Genomic DNA, 22,796 nt, shown 5'->3' with positions numbered 1-22,796 from the left:
GTCTCCTCTTCACTTTGCAGTTAGAAGCTATGCTTTTAAACAGTTACTACTGTACCCCTATTCAATCTGCTGAGAGCACAGTCTTGGAATACTGATTCGATTGCATAAGGCCATTTCATAAGTCCCCCAAACAGACTGCCATTAAGACCACTTCTCTCTCCAGAAACTGGCAGTTAATGACCATTCTACTTTTAGCTAGCGAGGGAGCAGTTATTTCCTGCATTACGTCTTTAGATCAGCATGATTTCTCCATTTACAAGTTTATCACTGCATTATAGACAAACTACATCTTTGCTCCTATCTCTTAGATGAGAAATGGAAACCCTCTGACAGGACACTATCCTATTAATTTGGCCTAGGTCTTCTTCACTTGTATATCCTCCTTTCAGAGCTATCTGTCAGTCTTCCATAAAAAAATGCTATTACTAAATATATTCCTTTTCTGGTTTGAAAAACACATGGAATGATTCTTTAGTTGTCAGTTCTTCTTTCAAAGTCTTTCTTAGGGTAAGAAAATTCTTATTTTAACTAGGAATAACCAGACACTAGTCTGTAACAGCTGCAACAACTCTCAAAAGAGCTATACAAAAGAAAAATGTGGCTTCTACCTCCAAGAGTTGGAGTTTTTTTTTTTCTTATTAAGGCATCCAAAACACATAATACTACACCAAGCCAAAAGGACCAATTCTCTTCATGGAGTAGAATAGCAATTGGCTGTTACTCATTAAATTCTTACAGCAATGAGCAATGACTTGCATTCTCGTTTTGTTTCTCTTTGAATAGCAGATGAAGTTGATTTTTTTCCAAGGCTGCTTCCCATCACCAGCATTCCTGATCCTTGACCTATGTAGCTGTTAATATGCTGTACACATATGCTTGGGATCCTTAACAACCAATGCAGTTAGCCTTTCTGTTTATTCCAAGTCAGTTCCTATCTTGTTAATGAAAGTGATTTTTTTCCCTTTCTAAACATAATAATTATATCTGGTACAAAAACTATGTATAATCCATCAGTTTTTTAAATCTTTTTTTTTTTTTTGCAAGAGATTTAGGGTCCATGGGTTCTAATCTTCTAGTTGAGAAAGACTTGTCTTGTAATTCCAAAAAGTGGGCTGCTATAGCTACTTCATAAATACAGTTATTACCGCTTGTGTGTTTGGGGGCTAGTTGTTGGATGCCACATTTTATCTTTATTCTCAAAGAAAAGTTAATTCCTTTGATTAAATGTAAGTGAAAGATTATATTTTCTGGAACTAATGATTAAAAAGTAATATACTGGGGGGACTTCCCTGGTGGCACAGTGGTTAAGAATCCGCCTGCCAATGCAGGGGACACGGGTTTGAGCCCTGGTCCGGGAAGATCCCACATGCTGCGGAGCAACTAAGCCCATGCGCCACGACTACTGAGGCTGTGCTCTAGAGCCCACGTGTCACAACTACTGAAGCCCGCACACCTAGAGCCTGTGCTCTACAACAAGAGAAGCCACAGCAATGAGAAGCCCGTGCACCACAATGAAACCCAATGCAGCCAAAAATAAATAAATAAGTTTATATAAAAAAAAGTAATATATTGGAAATTCTATTAAAAGATACTTTGTTACAACTACCTGTGTTCAAAGGTACTTCCCCTCCACCTCATAATTTGCCCCCATCATTTTATACTGTAATTACCTATTAACCGGCTGTATCTCTCAAAGACTGGAAGCTCCTGGAAGGTAAGGACTGTATCATAATGACTTTTATCTACAGGGCACATAGTCTGACAGATGGTATACAGTCAGTAAGTATTTCTGTTGGTGTTCGTATTATAGTCAACTCAAAAGTCTAATTCTTAATTAGCCAGTTTTAGACTAACTGGCACACCCATTGCCCCCAACATTTATGTCTAGTCAGATATTTTCACAATTCAGATAGGCCCAGTTTCAAATATCTACTGATCTCTACCTAAACACTGAGCATCTTTATGGAAGACAGGAGGAACACTGCTAACTTGTGAGCTTTGAATCTTTTTGTTCTAATTCAGACTCTGCTACTATCTAGCGTTAACCTTTAGCAAAACACTTTAACCATATTGGATCTCACACCCTTAGAGAGTAAAATGAGGAACTGGATTAAATAGTTTCCAAGTACCTAGCTGGGCCCAGCTCTAAAACTCCGATTAGGCATTAACAGTAAAGGTACAACTACTATAGCAAGTTTTTGTCAACACTAGAGGGAGCTACAGCTGTGTCATCACTGGGGTGGGTTAGGAAGATTTCCAAGCCCAGCATCTTTAAATGGAAAACTGACTTTCCAGAATGAGAGAAATTAAATATTAAATGAGAGGTCCATACTGTTCATACGGCAACTTCTCAGGCTCCCTGCTGTTACCTCCCTCTTATAGATGTCAAAGCACCTCACACTCCACTTGCATCAACATACCTTTTGGGCTTTAATTCTAATTTCAAAGGAACCAAGTTGGCTTGAGTCATTCCAACAGATTTCTTTCCCCATTCGTCTAGTTTTTTTCTTAATCAAATTAACAATAACAAAAAAGCAAAGTAATTAATGCTATTATTTAAAAAGCCCCAGGAAATGAGCTAGAGGAGGAGAAAGATTCATACAATGAAGCTGTAGCCTGGGAAAATAAGTAAACTGCAACTGAATTCATTAGCAGCTTGCCACTCAAACAGAAGCTACAATAGCTACTTTGAAGACAAGAAACTTACTCAAAGAGAGAAAAGGTATCAAGTAAAAGAAGGAATCAACAATGCGCTGCAAAGCCCCTTCCCCACAAGGCAGGAATGCCTGCCTAAGTGAATGCTGTCATTGCCCTGTTGGGCTCTGCAGTGAGAAGCTTGCAGCTGCTGAAGAGTGAAGTCATTAATTATACGCAATGAGGTCAGATTAGGCATTTGGCAAGAAAACTGTCAAGTGATAAGATAAGGGAATGGAGGAAGGAAGGAAAAAGAAAAAACATTTTTAAAGCTAGAGCTTATTCTGAAGTTATTATATACATACTCTCCCTCCCAGCTCCAAAAAACACCCATGGCCTTGAAAATGTATGACCTACATCATTATAGAACAAGTAAAATGAAGAATCAAAAACCTCTCTTGGGCTTCCCTGGTGGCGCAGTGGTTGAGAATCTGCCTGCCAATGCAGGGGACACGGGTTTGAGCCCTAGTCTGGGAAGATCCCACATGCCGCGGAGCAACTGGGCCTGTGAGCCACAGCTACTGAGCCTGCGCGTCTGCAGCCTGTGCTCTGCAACGAAGAGAGGCCGCGATAGTGAGAGGCCCGCGCACTGCAATGAAGAGTGGCCCCCGCTTGCCACAACTAGAGAAAGCCCTCGCACAGAAACGAAGACCCAACACAGCCAAAAAATAAATAAATAAATGTAGTCATTTAAAAAAAAAAAAATCTAGAAAAAAATTAAAAAACCTCTCCTTTGGTATCAACTTACGTTTCTCTTTGCGCAGAGGCACAATGGTATGTTAACCTGATAGAGAGGGTATAAACTGTGGATGCTACAGAATGTGGTCTGTGGGAGAAAGATAAATGCAATCCTAAAGAACCCTTTTTATTTAAATTTCATAGGTTAATTTAACGCTCAGAAGCAAATACTCAACAGTCAGAAATGGACCACCAAGTCTTTAGCACATGGGCTGTTCCTGAGTAAAAACAGATTATACAGGAACTTTGGAGAGCGACTTTGTGGGTGAAGAGAAAAATCTACTAGAACAAGACAAACTATTCTTTTTCACTTAAAAAAATGCACACTCAGCCCTCCAGAGGTAAAATACAGAGCAAGACTCACAAGGTTAAAATCAACTTATTCCTATGGATCCAAATAGTCACTATACTTGTTTCTTAAATCATCAGTTTCAAGTACTCTAAGAGATACCAACAGCCTTTTAACAAGTCAAAAAAGATTTCTCTTTTAGGACAATGAAAAAAAATTTTAACAGTCCTTTCAATCAATAATCCTCATGGGAAATATGAGAAAAATATACTTTACTGTTAAAAGGAGAACCACTTATTGTCCTCCCTTATTTTAGGACACATGCTAAAGGTTTCCAATTCACTCTGCTTCATACTGACCTTCAAAATGTTTCGGCCGTCAAATGATTCTCTTTCCTTGAAGATATATTTGCCATCCGTTGTGTAGAGGTTGTACCTGCCTTCAGCTGTAAATATTCCAAAGACAATGTTAGAAGAGAAGCTTGGGTTATGCATCTGTTTTCTCTTGGACTTCTACAGGGACAACTAGCAAGATCTTCATGTACTACCTGGAAAGTGACATAATATGGAGGGAAATACATCAGGCTATGAGTCAAGAGACCCAGCATCTAGTCTCAGCTCTGTCATCAACTGATATATATTTATTCATTGAACACTGTCCAAGTACTCACTGTACATAAACTACATAACTAACCATATTCTTAGGCAGTTTATGTCTCCTCTATGGACCTCAGTTCCTCATTTACAAAGTTAGAGGTTAAGACTAGGTGATTTCCAAAGGTTCCTTGTAGTCTAAAACCCCAAGATTTTGTATAAGCTACATGTATTTTTAAATACATAAAAATATACAGTTCACACATTAACTAGTCAAAAATGCCGGCAACTATGCTTTGGATTGATTTAAGGACTCACCCCGAATGAGAAAAACCTCTTCAGTTACAATCAAAGGTATCCTGACATTCTACACAGAAATCTGCAAATCTATGACCTTAGCCTCATCAAAGCTGTGTTCTAACTCCTTGCATTAATTTAGCTTGCTTATCCGAAAAGATGTCCTTCAAAAGCAGCAGAAAAAGGATATCAAAGGAAAGGGATAACTGGCAAGAAAAAGCAAAACAATGTATTCTATAGCCTTTTCAAGAGAAAAACACAAGACAGAGAAGAATCCAGGGTATATAAAATTCAAAGCATCTTCAAGAATTATTTAACTATCAGAATATTTTCTGAAATATTAACCCTTTCCTGCCCATCAACAGACACTCAAAAATATTTGTATTTCTACTTTTGAGTATATTCTTTTATTGTATATAAGTATGGAGATTACCACGTCAGAATTGATAAAACACATCCAAAGTGCTAACTCCATGAACATAATATATTTTAGGTAGCCCACTGGAATTACACCTGGGTAACTACAGGACTATTTTTCTAATAAGAACTATTCTCTTAATCCAAGATCCCAATCCCATGCAAATTTCACAACTTAAAAATAGGTTCCTTGTTAAAAGGAGATGTGAAACTTTAAAGTAAATTCATACTAAGTAAATGTCAATAAAAAAGCAGTAATGAAATCTGAAGATTAAAATGTTTAATGACAGGTGCAAAATCTATAAGTAGCACTAGCCATAAGGGGAATGTAAATCAAAGTCACAATGAGATACCACTTCACACCCAAAATGATGGCAATAATAAAAAAGACAGATAATAACAAGTGCAGATAAAGATGTAGAGAAATTGAGACCCTCATATACTGTTGTCCCTCCTTATTCATGGTTTCGCTTTCCATGGTTTCAGTTACCCATGGTCAACCGAGGTCCGAAAATATTAAATGGAAAATTCCAGAAATAAACAATTCCTAAGTTTTGAATTGTGCACCATTCTGAGTAGCGTGATCTGTCCCACCCAGAAAGTGTCATCCCTTTGTCCAGCGTATCCCACCCTCTGTTATCAGATTGACTGTCAATGTATTGCAGTGCTTGTATTCAAGTCACCCTTATTTTACTTAATATTGGCCCCAAAGGGCAAGAATAGTGATGCGAGCAATTCGGATATGCCAAAGAAAAGCCATAAAGCGCTTCCTTTAAGTGAAATGGTGAAAGTTCTTGACTTAATAAGGAAAGAAAAAAATCATATGCTGAGGTTTGCTAATATCTACATTAAGAATCTTCTATCTGTGAAATTAGGAAGAAGGAAAAAGAGATTCGTACTAGTTTTGCTGTCACACCTCAGAAACTGCAAAAGTTACGGTCACAGTGCATGGTAAGTGCTTAGTGAAAATGGAAAAGGCACTAAATTTGTACAATAAAAAATTCTGAGAGAGACAGACAGCACTCACATACTTTTTATTACAGTATATCGTTTAATTCTTCTATTTTATTATTAGTTGTTAATCTCTTACTGCACCTAATTTGTAAATTAAACTATATCATAGCTATGTATGCATAGGAAAAATACAGAATGTGGTATGTAGTTTCAGGCATCCACTGGGGATCTTGGAACGTATCTCCCGCGGATAAGGGGGAACTACTGTACTGCTTGTGGGAATGTAAAATGGTGCAGCCACTTTGGAAAACAGTCTGGCAGTTCCTCAAAAAATTAAACATAGTGATATCATAATGCAGCAATTTCACACTTAAGTATATACCTAATAGAAATGAAAACATATGCCCACACAAAAACACATACATAAATGTTCACAGCAGCATTATTCATAATAGCCAAAAAGTGGAAACAACAGAAATGTCCATCAACTGATGAATGGATAAATAAAATGTGTATGTCCATACAATGGATTATTATTTGGTAATAAAAAGGAATCACATTTGATACATGCTATAACATGGATGAACCTTATAAACATTATGCTAAGTGAAAGAAGTCAGTCACAGAAGATCACACATTGCATGATTCTATTTATATGAAATATGCAAAAAAGGCAAATTCATTGGACAGAAAGTAGACTGGTGGTGCCTAGGACTGAAGAGTAAGGGGAAAATGGGGAGTCACTGCCAATAACTATGGAGTTACTTTTTGGGGTGATGAAAATGTTCTAAAATTTATTGTGGTAATGGTTACATTACTCACTATACTAAACATTATTGAATTATATACTTTAAATAGGTGAATTATACAGCATATGAATTATATCTCACTAAAGCCGTTATATTTAAAATATATGTCAATAGGAAAGGATAACTAGACTGTGAACACAGAACATTTTCTTACATGAAGCTCTGGTGCCAACTGAATATACATCTGGATCCACACAATTTAAAGATACAGATTCCTATATAATTCACCTCTTTTATGTTAAGATGTTAGTTAATAATGGGCTATGGTATAGTTGTAAGAGCTCTGAACTAAGTTTTAAGGACTAGGACAGATGCAGAATGTATTATTGATAGTATTAGATGTCTAATAAAATACTGCACTGTCCAAAAACAGTAGCCACTAGCCACATGTGATTATTTAAATTTCTTTTTTTTTTTTTTGGCCATGCCATGCGGCATACAGTATCTTAGTTCCCTGACAGGGATCGAACCTGTGCCCCCAGCATTGGGAGCTCGAAGTCTTAACCACTGGACCTCCAGGGAAGTCCCTATTTAAATTTAAATTAATTAAAATTAAAAGTTCACTTTCTCAGTCTCACTAGCCAGCCATCTTCAAGTACTCAATAACCACATGTGGATAGTGGCTACCATACTGGATTTCACAGATATGGAATATTTCTATCATCACAGAAAGTCCTATTGGATGGTGCTAGATACAATGTAACTTCTGAACCAATGAATTAGAGCAGCGATCCCCAACCTCTTTGGCACCAGGGACTGGTTTCATGGAAGACAATTTTTCCACAGACCAGGGTTGGGGGAATGGTTCAGGCAGTAATGAGACCAATGGGGAGCGGTAGATGAAGCTTCCCCTGCTTGCCCGCCACTCACCTCCTGCTGTGTGCCCTGGGGGTTGGGGACCCCTGAATTAGAGTGTACCTTATTTTTTTTTCCATTAATTAATTAATTAATTTACTTGGCTGTGCCGGGTCTTAGTTGCAGCACACGGGATCTTAGTTGCGGCATGCATGAAGGATCTAGTTCCCTGACCAGGGATCGAACCCGGGCCCCTTGCATTGGGAGCACAGAGTCTTAACCGCTGGACCACCAGGGAAGTTCCTAGAGCGTACTTTAGAGTTCTGAACCTCTGTCTTTATGTGATGATGTTAAAATGTACACCACCTCAGGGGATCTAACTGTTTTCCAAGATTAAAACTAACTGTCCAGACTGAGCTCTGACCGCCACAGCAACAGTCAGCTCTACCCACCACCAGAGCCTCCCATCAAGCCTCTTAGATAGCCTCAACCACCAGAGGGCAGACAACAGAAGCAAGAAAAACTATAATCCTGCAGCCTGTGGACCAAAAACCACACTTACAGAAAGATAGAGAAGATGAAAAGGCAGAGGGCTATGTACCAGATGAAGGAACAAGAAAAAACCCCAGAAAAACAACTAAATGAAGTGGAGATAGGCAACCTTCCAGAAAAAGAATTCAGAATAATGATAGTGAAGATGATCCAGGAGCCTCGGAATAAGAATGGAGGCAAAGATTGAGAAGATGCAAGAAATGATTAACAAAGACCTAGAAGAATTAAAGAACAAACAAACAGAGATGACCAATACAATAACTGAAATGAAAAACTACACTAGAAGGAATCAATTGCAGAATAACTGAGGCAGAAGAACGGATAAGTGACCTGGAAGACAGAATGGTGGAATTCACTGCTGTGGAACAGACTAAAGAAAAAAGAATGAAAAGAAATGAAGACAGCCTAAGAGACCTCTGGGACAACATTAAACGCAACAACATTCGCATTATAGGGGTCCCAGAAGGAGAAGAGAGAGAGAGAGAAGAGGACCAGAGAAACATTTGAAGAGATTATAGTCGAAAACTTCCCTAACATGGGAAAGGAAATAGCCACCCAAGTCCAGGAAGCGCAGGAGAGTCCCATACAGAATAAACCAAGGAGAAACACGCCGAGACACATAGTAATCAAAGTGGCAAAAATTTAAAGACAAAGAAAAATTATTGAAAGCAGCAAGGGAAAAATGACAAATAACATACAAGGGAACTCCCATAAGGTTAACAGCTGATTTCTCAGCAGAAACTCTGCAAGCCAGAAGGGAGTGGCATGAATGATATACTTAAAGTGATGAAAGGGAAGAACCTACAACCAAGATTACTCTACCCGGCCAAAGATCTCATTTAGATTTGATGGAGAAATCAAAAGCTTTGCAGACAAGCAAAAGTTAGAGAATTCAGCACCACCAAACCAGCTCTACAACAAATGCTAAGAACTTCTCTAAGTGGGAAAACACAAGAGAAGAAAGGACCTACAAAAACAAACCAAAACAATTAAGAAAATGGTCATTGGAACACACAATATCGATAATTACCTTAACGTGAATGGATTAATGCCCCAACCAAAGACACATAGACTGGCTGAATGGATACAAAAACAAGACCCATATATATGCTGTCTACAAGAGACCCACTTTAGACCTAGGGACACATACAGACTGAAAGTGAGGGGATGGAAAAAGATCTTCCATGCAAATGGAAATCAAATACAGGCTGGAGTAGCTATACTCATATCAGATACATAGACTTTAAAATAAAGAATGTTACAAGAGACAAGGAAGGACAACTACATAATGATCCAGGGATCAATCCAAGAAGAAGATATAACAATTATAAATATATATGCACCCAACATAGGAGCACCCTCAATACATAAGGCAACTGCTAACAGCTATAAAGAGGAAATCGGACGTAACACAATAATAGTGGGGGACTTTAACACCTCACTTAACACCAATGGACAGATCATCCAAAATGAAAATAATAAGTAAACAGAAAGCTTTAAATGACACAATAGACCAGATAGATTTAATTGATATATATAGGACATTCCATCCAAAAACAGCAGATTACACGTTCTTCTCAAGTGCGCACGGAAACATTCTCCAGGATAGATCACATCTTGGGTCACAAATCAAGCCTCAGTAAATTTAAGAAATTGAATCATATCAAGCATCTTTTCTGACCACACGCTATGAGATTAGAAATGAATTACAGGGAAAAAAAACGTAAAAAGGACAAACACATGGAGGCTAACACAATACGCTATACTAAATAACCAAGAGATCACTGAAGAAATCAAAGAGGAAATCAAAAAATACCTAGAGACAATGACAATGAAAAAACGACGACCCAAACCTATGGGATGCAGCAAAAGCGGTTCTAAGAGGGAAGTTTTATAGCTATACAAGCCTACCTCAAGAAACAAGAAAAATCTCAAGTAACAATCTAACCTTACACCTAAAGAAACTAGAGAAAGAAGAACAAACAAAACCCAAAGTTAGCAGAAGGAAGAAATCATCAAGATCAGAGCAGAAATAAATGAAATAGAAACAAAGAAAACAATAGCAAAGATCAATAAAACTAAAGTTGTTCTTTGAGAAGATAAACAAAATTGATAAGCCATTAGCCAGACTCATCAGAAAAAGAGGGAGAGGACTCAAATCAATAAAATCAGAAATAAAAAGGAGAAGTTACAACAGACACCGCAGAAATACAAAGCATCCTAAGAGAATACTACAAGCAACTTTATGCCAATAAAATGGACAACCTGGAAGAAATGGACAAATTCTTAGAAAGGTATAACCTTCCCAGACTGAATCAGGAAGAAACAGAAAATATGAACAGACCAATCACAAAGTAATGAAATTGAAACTGTGATTAAAAATCTTCCAACAACAAAAGTCCAGGACCAGATGGCTTCACAGGTGAATTCTATCAAACATTAGAGAGACCTAACACCCATCCTTCTCAAACTCTTCCAAAAATTGCAGAGGAAGGAACACTCCCAAACTCATTCTATGAGGCCACCATCACCCTGATACCAAAACCAGACAAAGACACTACAAAAAAAGAAAATTAAAAGACCAATATCACTGATGACTATAGATGCAAAAATCCTCACAAAATACTAGCAAACAGAATCCAGCAACACATTAAAAGGATCATACACCACGATCAAGTGGGATTTATCCCAGGGATCAAGGATTCTTCAATATACGCAAATCAATCAATGTGATACACCATATTAACAAATTGAAGAATAAAAACCATATGATCATCTCAATAGATGCAGAAAAAGCTTTTGACAAAATTCAACACCCATTTCTGATAAAAACTCTCCAGAAAGTGGGCATAGAGGGAACCTACCTCAACATAATAAAGGCCATATATGACAAACCCATAGCAAACATCATTCTCAATGGTGAAAAACTGAAAGCATTTCCTCTAAGATCAGGAACGAGACAAGGATGTCCACTCTCACACTATTATTCAACATAGTTCTGGAAGTCCTAGCCACGGCAATCAGAGAAGAAAAAGAAATAAAAGGAATACAAATTGGAAAAGAAGAAGTAAAACTGTCACTGTTTGCGGATGACATGATACTATACATAGAGAATCCTAAAACTGCCAACAGAAAACTGCTAGAGCTAATTAATGAATATGGTAAAGTTGCAGGATACAAAATTAATGCACAGAAATCTCTTGCATTCCTATACACTAATGATGAAAAATCTGAAAGAGAAATTATGGAAACACTCCCATTTACCATTGCAACAAAAAGAATAAAATACCTAGGAATAAACCTACCTAGGGAGACAAAAGACCTGTATGCAGAAAACTATAAGACACTGATGAAGAAATTAAGATGATACCAACAGATGGAGAGATATACCATGTTCCTGGATTGGAAGAATCAACATTGTGAAAATGAGTATACTACCCAAAGCAATCTACAGATTCAATGCAATCCCTATCAAATTACCAATGGCATTTTTAAGGAGCTAGAACAAATCATCTTAAAATTTGTATGGAGACACAAAAGACCCCGAATAGCCAAAGCAGTCTTGAGGCAAAAAAAATGGAGGCTGGAGGAATCAGACTCCCTGACTTCAGACTATACTACAAAGCTACAGTAATCAAGACAATATGGTACTGGCACAAAAACAGAAACATAGATCAATGGAACAAGATAGAAAGCCCAGAGATTAACCCACGCACCTATGGTCAACTAATCTATGACAAAGGAGGCAAAGATATACAATGGAGAAAAGACAGTCTCTTCAATAAGTGGTGCTGGGAAAACTGGACAGCTACATGTAAAAGAATGAAATTAGAATACTCCCTAACACCATACACAAAAATAAACTCAAAATGGATTAGAGACCTAAATATAAGACTGGACACTATAAAACTCTTAGAGGAAAACATAGGAAGAACACTCTTTGACATAAATCACAGCAAGATCTTTTTTGATCCACCTCCTAGAGTAATGGAAATAAAAACAAAAATAAACAAGTGGGACCTAATGAAACTTCAAGCTTTTGCACAGCAAAGGAAACCATAAACAAGACGAAAAGACAACCCTCAGAATGGGAGAAAATATTTGCAAATGAATCAACGGACAAAGGATTAATCTCCAAAATATATAAACAGCTCATTCAGCTCAATATCAAAGAAACAAACACCCCAATCCAAAATGGGCAGAAGACCTAAATAGACATTTCTCCAAAGAAGACATACAGACAGCCACGAAGCACATGAAAAGATGCTCAACATCACTAATTATTAGAGAAATGCAAATCAAAACTACAATGAGGTATCACCTCACTCCTGTTAGAATGGGGCATCATCAGAAAATCTACAAACAACAAATGCTGGAGAGGGTGTGGAGAAAAGGGAAACCTCTTGCACTGTTTGGTGGGAATGTAAATTGATACAGCCACTATGGAGAACAATATGGAGGGTTCCTTAAAAAACTAAAAATAGAATTACCATATGACCCAGCAATCCCACTACTGGGCATATACCCAGAGAAAACCGTAATTCAAAAAGACACATGCACCCGAATGTTCATTGCAGCACTATTTACAATAGCCAGGGTCATGGAAGCAACCTAAATGCCCATCAACAGACGAATGGATAAAGAAGTTGTGGTACATATATACAATGGAATATTACTCAGCCATAAAAAGGAACGAAATTGAGTCATTTGTTGAGACATGGATGGATCTAGAGACTGTCATACAGAGTGAAGTAAGTCAGAAAGAGAAAAACAAATATCGTATATTAATGCATGTATGCGGAACCTAGAAAAATGGTACAGATGAGCCAGTTTGCAGGGCAGAAGTTGAGACACAGATGTAGAGAATGGACATATGGACACCAAGGGGGGAAAACTTGCGGTGAGGTGGGGATGGTGGTGTGCTGAATTGGGCGATTGGGATTGACATGTATACACTGATGTGTATAAACTGATGCCTAATAAGAACCTGCAGTATAAAAAAACAAACAAAACAACTAATACTAAACTTTCATTGGGTTATTTGTATGGAAATATGTTAATATAAATGTTTCAGACATTACATGAAATTCTAAAAATCTTATATTTGTATTTGTAATGGAAATATGTATGGAAATATGTTAATATAAATGTTTCAGACATTACATGAATTTCTAAAAATCTTATATTTGTATTTGTATGGAAATATGTATGGAAATATGTTAATATAAATGTGTCAGACATTACATGAAATTTCTAAAAATCTTATATGTTCTGGTATAATGTTATAAGTAATAATCCTAGTTATTACTTTAAAATGTATATCTCAGAAATAACTAATTTTCTTGTCAACTGCATTATTATAAAAAAAAAAACAAAAAAAAACTAACTGTCCAGGGCTCCCCTGGTGGCAGTGGTTAAGAATCCGCCTGCCAACGCAGGGGACACGGGTTCGAGTCCTGGTCCGGGAAGACCCCACATGCCGTGGAGCAACTAAGCCCGTGTGCCACAACTACTGAGCCCGCGTGGCACGACTACTGAAGCCCGTGTGCCTAGAGCCTGAGCTCCGCAACAAGAGAAGCCACAGCAACAAGGAGCCCGTGCACCGCAACGAAGAGTAGCCCCCGCTCGGCACAACTAGAGAAAGCCTGCATGCAGCAAAGAAGACCCAATGCAGCCAAAAATAAATAAACTAGAAAAACTGTCCAGAACAAAATAAATACCACAAACTCCTTTAAATGTTCCCATTAGATAACTTACATTATAATTTATATCAAATATTCCAGAAAAAAAATTTTTTCTGGAATTCCAAATGTTCTTCTGCAATACCACTATCCAAATGAAAGAAATATATTCCATCAGAACAAGAATAAGTATAGCGCTTCGGATTCTATTAACTACCCAGAGTCCATAGGCTTTGACTGAAGTCATTTGAACGTTTTTTGATCTCAGTGCTCTGAAAGGTAAAACACTGATTTATTTAGAAAAGCCTTAAAGAAAATACAATGTAGCATCATAGAACAGTTAACACTAGAACCAAAAATTGGATTAGCTACATATCTCTTAGTCCAACAATGGCGCTAACCAAACCAAACAACTTACAGTTGAGATCTCTGGTATGTATCTGAAGAAATTAAAAGATGTACTTTGGGGCTTCCCTGGTGGCGCAGTGGTTGAGAGTCTGCCTGCCGGTGCAGGGGACACAGGTTCGGGCCCTGGTCTGGGAGGATCCCACATGCCGCGAAGCAACTGGGCCCGTGAGCCACAACTGCTGAGCCTGCGCGTCTGGAGCCTGTGCTCCGCAACAAGAGAGGCCGCGACAGTGAGAGGCCCACGCACCGCGATGTAGAGTGGCCCCCGCTCATCGCAACTAGAGAAAGCCCTCGCACAGAAATGAAGACCCAACACAGCCAAAAATAAATAAAATAAATCAATAAATTTATAATAAATAAATAAATAAATAAATAAAATAAAATAAAATAAAAGATGCACTTTGGTAAAAAGGGACACAAAAACTGTCCTAAACTATAAATCTATAAATAGTTCATGGGTTCTGATGGAGTCCTGATGGAGTCCTCTTCCAACGTAGACTTTCTAAAACCAAGGTCAGGGTCCTAACAAATGTAATAAAACCTGAATATGGAGTTTTGGTGCTGGTATATTTTAAACAACAGGGCTTTGAAGAAGAAGCTGCACATAACTTGAATTTGTAGCTCCTGATCAGATAGATGCTGATATGTGTGCTAGACAGCTTTCACTTGGTGGGTGAGGATGGGAAGAAAAATAATCCTTATTAAAATGTAGATTATTATGCCAAATAAAGGGTTAAAACAGGCATTTTTATATGAAGGTTTAGATTCATGAGGGAAAAAAACATTACTATAACACAAGGTTTTTCTACCTTCGTGCTACTGACATTTGGGGCTGAATAATTCTTTGTTATGAGGGGTTGTCCTGTGAATTGTAGAGGGTTAAGCAGCACCCCTGACCTCTACCCATTAGATGCCAGTAGCAACTCACTCCCAGCCCCCTAATTGTGACAACCAAAAATGTCTCCAGACAATCCAAATGTCCTCTGGGGGCAAAACTGCCTCTAGTTGAGAATCACTGCTCTAACATTTACCTTTACTAGTTAATCTTCTTTCTTGTTTTATAAAAAAAAAAAAAAAAAAAAGCTGCCATGTATTTCATGGGACATACCTACACTAAAACAATTATTCATTTTTCACCTGAAATTTACTTGGGCATCCTGTATTTTTATTTGCTATATCCGGCAACCCTACGTGCGACAGAAATAAAAGATTTGGAATGTTACAGTCCCATGCTAGATATGTCCCTGCCCCCTTCCACTGCGCTCATCAAAACAAGCTAATGGATCTAAAACAGAAGATGTAGCAGAGATTCTTTGATAGCCCATTCTCTTCAAACCCCAGGGACATCATTAGGCCTTGTTGATCACAAACTGTGCTGTGGTTCTATGAAGCACTTACCATTGGGGTCTTTCCTGAATAGAGTATTCATGACTGTAGCATGGAGTTTCACACTATTCCACTCTTTCACTATTAGTCCAGATGCCTGAAAACGTTCCAGTACTCGATCAACCAATTCCTGCAGCCTGGAGAAATTGAAGAAAGAAGTACAGAAATCTTAGTAAACTCCTGAACCCTGATTACTAATTCACATTTATGAAGCATCTACTCTCAGCAATCACCGTACAAGGCCCTCAAAACAAGAGGAAGTAAATAAGGCTGCAGTCCCCACCATCATGAAGCACACAGCTTTGTGTGGACAAGACACCTGGAAACAACTGCACATCATGATGAGTGTAAGGCAGTGACTATACTTGGAGGGGCCAGGTTTTCACAGGAGGTTTAAGCATGGCCTTGAAGGAAGATGGAAGTTTATGATCTTGGAAATCTTGCACAAGAAGCCAGACTCAGCAGAGAGCTGTCTAAAAGAAAGTGCTTTATTGGTTCATCCAGTCACAGAACCAAAAGCTACTGTGGTTGATGTGTTTCTGCCAGGATCAAATGAGGTCTGGCATGACTCTAAGACATTTGCTCATTGGGAAGGAGCATGCACTGTGAAAATCCCAGCAGCCCTGGCCACTACATCAGTGTTCAATGAGGTAGAAGTGCAGTACCAATGAAGACAACTATAGGAAAATCCACGGGCCACATAACTGATGCCTCCAAATGGCCTCCAGCTGGCTCTAAGCACTAAGGGTTCTACAGTGGGTGAGTACTATCCTGATGATGGCTGTTCATTCCAATACCTCCACCAGAAACAATTCTTGCACAGGAAGTTTTCACTCTGTTCAGGTGTTTTGATCAACAGCTTAAAGAACGCTCTTTAACATTTCTTGTAAGGCTGGTCTAGTGGCAATGAACTCCTTCAGTTTTTGTTTGTCTGAAAAACTCTTTATCTCCCCTTCAATTCTGAAGAACTTTGCCAGTTGCGCCACTGAGAGGGGGTCATTATCCCATCGAGGATGTGGTGGAGCAGATCTTGGCCCTAGGCCTCAGGAAGCAGCCATCTTCCGTGACCACTCACTCATCTGATGGTGAAGTTCAGCCTGTGGCTTTTACATAGTGTGACCAAACGTCCAACCTGAGCCTGAAGTTCTCACTGAACATGGGTGCTGATGTGGAGGTCTGCAGCAAATGACAGAGCAGTGCACCTGGTGAGTGCAGGGAGCAGCCTGTTCCTTTCAACCTTGCCCTTGGCTTTTTCTGAGATTTGTGCTGCATGCTAATTGACTTCCCCAGCTCAAAATCTTTCATTCCTCGCCAGTGTACTAATGAACAATAGATTTCACATTTTTTAGATTTTACATTTTAGATGTACATACTAGTAATACTCTTTGTGCCACATACCACTTCTTTTCCCAGATGCAAGTGGCCCTGAGATATCTGTAGAGTTGGTGAATCTTCCACTGCTTCTTGGGCCATGGCTTGTGGTAAAACACTGTAGCCCAGTGAGCAGCTTCTCCTTGAGCAGGGCTGGATGGGTCTGTTTTATGTGAGATGTGCGCCAAGCCCACCTTGCATGGCCCATTTGTGGGAGTTTTCCTGAGGCCACAGGGCAGTCTCTCTGGTTGCAGCAGCTGAGTTGCTCAATGCCTGTCTCCACACAGATAGAGCAGCCTCTGGTACCCCTACCCCCCAGTTATCTTTCACCCATTTAGACATGGGCAAAACAACCCTTTTCCGCTTGCACTCATACGCTGCAGCAAGAGGGAGTTATCTTCCCCTAGAGATTGAGTGAGAAGCACAAAGGATTCTTTTCCCTTTCATGTTTTTCAGGCTCCAAAGTTCCAAATTAATCTTGTTATAATTCTAACTTCTCTATCTTAATTGTTTTTATTTTGTCTACTAACCAAAGAATATTTAAACATGAGTAAGCTATAATTCTTTTATTTTTTTATTTTTTGGCCACATGGCATGCGGGATCTTCGTTCCCTGACCAGGAATCGATCCCGTGCCCCCTGTAGTGGAAGCATGGAGTCTTAACCACTGGACCGCCAGGGAAGTACCAAGTAAGCTATAATTAATAATAATAAAATAAATACCCATACCCTCACCATTGACCTCCAGAAATAGAACACAGGGCTGGGACTATAATGGTCAGACCATGGGAAGCCACGGAAATCTTTTAAAAGGGAATGATGTGGTCAGCTACCCATTTGTGAAGCTGACTCTGTGGCACAGAGGGAGATGCTTTAGAAGGGGAAGAGACGAGCGGTACCGAGGTCACCTAGGTGGTACTGACAGTACTAATAGTAGAAATAATAACAAACACGATGTGTCACGCACTATTCTAAGCACCTTATATCTGTTAAATCATTTAATCCTCACAATAAATTATTATCCCTACCTTACCAATGAGGAAACTGAGGCACAGAGAAGTTATAAAACTTGACTAAAGTCACACAACTAATAAGTGATAGATCCAAAATGAGAACCCATGCAGTCTGGTTTCAGAGGACAAATTTTAAGGACCATGCTATAAAGTAGAAAGGGATGAAGATCTAAACTATGACAGGGGCAGTGAGAATCGAGACAAGGGAATGGATTCAAAAGAGCTTGTGAGAGAGAAGTTGGGGCCCTCAGATACGACAGTGTTATAGCAGAGGAAGCAGCTGAGAGCTACTCCCACGAGTTCACCTTAAATGAGCAGATGGGTCACTGACCAAGGTGGGGAGTGGTGGAGAGGGTTAATAGTGTGTATACTTTTTCATGTGTGGCACCGGATTTCAAATGGGACATGTCCAGGAGAGAGATGGAAACAACAAGCCTGAAGCTCAAGAGAAAAATCTGGGCAAAAGACACAGATCTGGGAGTTATCAGTGCAAAAAAGTAGTTAAAAGCATGGGATAGATGCAGTCACAGGGTGAGGGGGAATCAGAGCAAGTAAGAAGAGAGCTAAGGACAGAGCCTTTATGGGACACTCCTATGTAAGGGGCAGAGAAGGAACCAGTAGGGACAATCGATAAGGATGAGGAACAAGAAAAGGAAAACTTCAGGAAGGCTGAAAAGAGAATTACAAGGGGTGCAAAAAGAGGAATAATCAGTATAGTACAATGCTATAAAAAGTAAAATACGAAAAGGAGCAAAAAATGCTTACTTATTTCTTACAATGAGAACATTATTAGGGACCTTTGCCAGAGCAGTTTCGCTGGCACACTGGCGATGGAAGCCTCATTGCAGAGGACCAAGGGAGAGGCCAGACAGACGGGGAGGGGATACATGCACATAAACTCAAGAAACTTGCAAGGAAGGGAAGAAACTAATTGCCTCGGTAATTAGATACAGAATTGAGGGCAGGTTGTTTGTGTTTATTTTCAATGAGGAGAAAGAGTTGAAAACGCTTACTGACAACAAGAAACTATCCAACAGAGAAGGAAGATGAAACCTTAGGAAACAGAGGGGATCAACAGAACAAGATCTCAAAGGAGACAGGAAGGGCTGGTGTGGGAATGGGAATCATACAAAGGATGAGCAGAACACGTCCCCGCTCTTGAGCAGCTTACATTCTGGTGGAAGGAGACAGATAGTAAACAAATATACATATACGACATCAGGTGGTGCTAAGCACCATGAAGAAAACAAAATGGAAGAGAGGGAGGAGAAAGGGATTGAGGGTAAGTGTACTATTTTAGACATGGTGATCAGGTAAGGCTTCCCCGATAAAGTGACACTTGAGCAGAGACCTAAGGGAACAGCATTCCAGAGAAAGGGAACAGCAAATACAGTCATCTGAAGCAGCATACTTGTGGCATGGCGGAGGAACAGTAAGAAGCCAGTGTATGGAATGAAACTGTGGGGAGAGGTGATGAGGTGGGAGAGGAGGGAGCACCAGGTCACAGGGGCTTACATAAGGCTCTTAGGCCCCTGTAATAACTCTGTCTTCTACTGAGTGAGGTGGCGAGCTTCTGGAGGGTTTTCAGCAGAACAATGACATGATCCAACTGACATTTTAAAAGGAAACCTCTGGCTGCCCTGTGGATGACACACAGTGGTGGAGGCAAGAATGGAAGCAGGAAGGCAGCTGAGAGGCTGTGGCAACACCCCAGCTGGTGGGCGTAGCAGCAGTGGGGGTGGTGAGGAGGGCGGTGGCTTTTATAATATACTGCAGTCAAGAGTTGAAGGTGATTCTAGGGCTTCCCTGGTGGCGCAGTGGTTGAGAGTCTGCCTGCCAATGCAGGGGACACGGGTTCGAGCCCTGGTCTGGGAGGATCCCACATGCCGCGGAGCAACTGGGCCCGTGAGCCACAACTACTGAGCCTGCGCGTCTGGAGCCTGTGCTCCGCAACAAGAGAGGCCGCGATAGTGAGAGGCCCGCGCACTGCGATGAGGAGTGGCCCCCGCTCGCCGCAACTGGAGAGAGCCCTCGCACAGAAACGAGGACCCAACACAGCCAAAAATAAAAATAATAAATAAATAATAAATAAATAATTTAAAAAAAAAAAAAAAAAAAAAAAAAAGTTGAAGGTGATTCTAAAAGAAATTTTGTCCTGAACAACTGAAAGAGTGACTATCAGAGATTACACCGCACTCCAGGGTCATGAGAAATTCTGTGGAGAGGGAAGGGCAGCGATGAAGTGGAGGCAGGCTGAAGCCAGACTGTGAAGGCTCCTGTGTGCCAGGCAGGGCTGTAGTCTTATTTGGTAGACCTAGGAAAGCAAGACGGGGTTGTAAGAAGCAAGATATGCAGGGGAAAACTAAAGGCCTGAAAGCCAGTTAAGAGAGATGCTGTGCTTCCCTGCATAGTTATCTTAATTTTTTTCTGATTACAAAAATAATACATGTTTGTTATAGAAAAAATGGAAAATGCAGAAAACAACAAAAAGGAAAACAACCTTACCATCCACAGATAAGCACTTAATTTTCGGTTAAATAATTTTTAAGTCTTTTGCTACAGATAGATAAACACCAATTTTAAAAAGACAGAACATTTTTCTATAACCTGCTTATTTCACTTAATATACCCTGAATATTTTCCCATGATATAAAATATTTTTCTCAAGTATTTAAACCAGCAATGAGAAGGGCTAACCAATAAGACATTAGTAAGGATGGAGAAAGAGGACTGATTCAAGAAAACGATTTTGTTCCTACATTCCTAAGGGGAAAATAAAATACATTCACAATGCACGTAACTCTGATTTTGCAGTTTAACTTACTTAATTGTGCATGTGGATCTCCAAGCCAAGACCTACATTATTGGGTCTAAAGTTTCTGATTAACTAACACCATCTCATAAAGTTTAAAATATTTTAAAATATTACAACATAACTTAGGTCTAAACATAACCAAGCACTGCAAAATGCACCTCAATTTCAAATCACAACAGAATGATGCCTCACTGTTCCCTCTCTCCTGTTAAAGAAAAAGAAGTGCGGACTTCCCTGGTGGAGCAGTGGTTAAGAATCCGCCTGCCAATGCAGGGGACACGGGTTCGAGCCCTGGTCCGGGAAGATCCCACATGCTGCGGAGCAACTAAGCCCGTGAGCCACAACTACTGAGCCTGCGCTCTAGAGCCCATGAGCCACAACTACTGAAGCCCATGAACCTAGAGCCCATGCTCCGCAACAAGAGAAGCCATGGCAATGAGAAGCCCGCACACCACAACAAAGAGTGGCCCCTGCTCGCCGCAACTAGAGAAAGCCCGCGCACAGCAATGAAGACCCAACGCAATAAATAAATAAATTAATTAATTAATTAATTAAAAATAAAAGTAAGAAAAATAAGTGGACAGGGAGCTCAGCTGTAGAGAAACAGGGAGCATGTAATACTAGAAGAAGGAAATTAAATTGACTAAATGAAAGAGTCCAGTTTCCAGCTTTGTCTTTCTGGCAAATTAAGATTACTGCCTCAGAACTTTGAAGAGATTAAAGTCCTTTAAAATGTTCTAGTCTAACCTGCTCACTTTACACAAGAGGAAACGAAGCACAGACAGGTTGAGTTGCTCAGTCAGGGCAGAGGGACGGGAATCTAAGTCTCCTGGCAGCCAGCTCTGCTCTGCTATCAATTTATTGTGCACTTCCACGAAGCCAGCTCTTTATGTTATTCACTGCCTTACCCTGGCACCCAAGTTAATACCTAATTGACATATCATCAGTGCTCAATGAATAGCTGTTGCAGGTATGTATGCATGAATTCATAAATGACAAATCTTTGGAGTTCTATTAAGACAACTTAAGGGTGCTTATAAACAATCACTAAATTTCAGGCTGCTGTCATGGATACTACATTTGACAATATGTCAGTACATTTCTAACATTATAGTCTTTCAATTCTTACTTCACTGATCCTTTCCTGGTTGACTAAGAATGAGTCACAAAGCTTCTCTATACCTTTGCATCCTCATAAGTGAATTAAAAATAATATAGGGTTGCTATGAGAAAAATAATAAATTACTCTTACGCAGCTTTATCATTTAGATAGTGCTTTGTGTTTGAAAACAGAAGCCAATTATCAGTGCCTTGAATCTGAGCTCTTAGTTTAAAGGCCTATAAGTGCTACAAAGCTCAAGCATTCCAGAGCCATCTTTATGGATGTGGAGTTGTACTGCAGAATGATCACTGACTCCCTAGAAAGTGCAAATTCCAGGCTTTCGTTTGGGCTTTTTTTCCCCCAATTTAATTCAGCTCTATCCAATTAACATTTCTTGAGTTCTTACTGTATACAGGCACCACGGTAGTCACTAAAAGAATTAAAAACTAAGCAAACATAGCTCTTGTCATTAAGGAGCTTACAATCTATTAAAATAACTATAAAGAGGACTTTGGTAATGACACAAGCAATACAAGGTGCTTTGGTAATTTAAATGTGGAAGACGTCACAGCTGGGTTGAGACTAGAATAGGTTACCAGGAGGATGGGCTCAGGACAGGAAGCTAACTGTACTCAATTCATCTTTGTAAATCAGCTGAAAAAATAAATGACTTAAGTAAACAAACATTCACTGAACATCGACTATGAGTCATGAATTATAAAAGCTACTGGATATATAATGCTGAATGAGACACTCCCTGCCCCCAAGAATCTTAAAGTCTACTTGAGAAAAAAGAAGGAAAGATAGCAAGAAGGGAATGACAGCATTTGGACAAAAAGAGATGAGGAGTAACATGAAAGAAATTTTAGTCACAAGAAACAAC

At 39.4% G+C, this 22,796-nt stretch overlaps 1 protein-coding gene across 5 annotated transcripts in view; it reads right to left on the bottom strand.

The window, feature by feature from the left end:
• The window catches only part of ASCC1 (activating signal cointegrator 1 complex subunit 1), a 181,940-nt gene that overhangs the window by 22,881 nt on the left and 136,263 nt on the right, over positions 1 to 22,796 (bottom strand). For all 5 annotated transcript variants that reach the window (XM_036828958.1, XM_036828957.1, XM_036828961.1 and 2 more), the window contains 2 exons: positions 15,626 to 15,750; positions 4,081 to 4,166 (listed from right to left, as the gene is read on the bottom strand). In XM_036828958.1, the coding sequence (XP_036684853.1) occupies positions 4,081 to 4,166; positions 15,626 to 15,750 (211 nt within the window). The remainder of the gene's footprint in view (positions 1 to 4,080; positions 4,167 to 15,625; positions 15,751 to 22,796) is intronic.

Source organism: Balaenoptera musculus, chromosome 16 (assembly GCF_009873245.2).
Source record: "Balaenoptera musculus isolate JJ_BM4_2016_0621 chromosome 16, mBalMus1.pri.v3, whole genome shotgun sequence".
In the NCBI taxonomy this organism is placed as follows: Eukaryota; Metazoa; Chordata; class Mammalia; order Artiodactyla; family Balaenopteridae; genus Balaenoptera; species Balaenoptera musculus.
The sequence above is the reverse complement of the archived record's forward strand: the minus strand, read 5'-3'. Positions and strand labels throughout refer to the sequence as shown.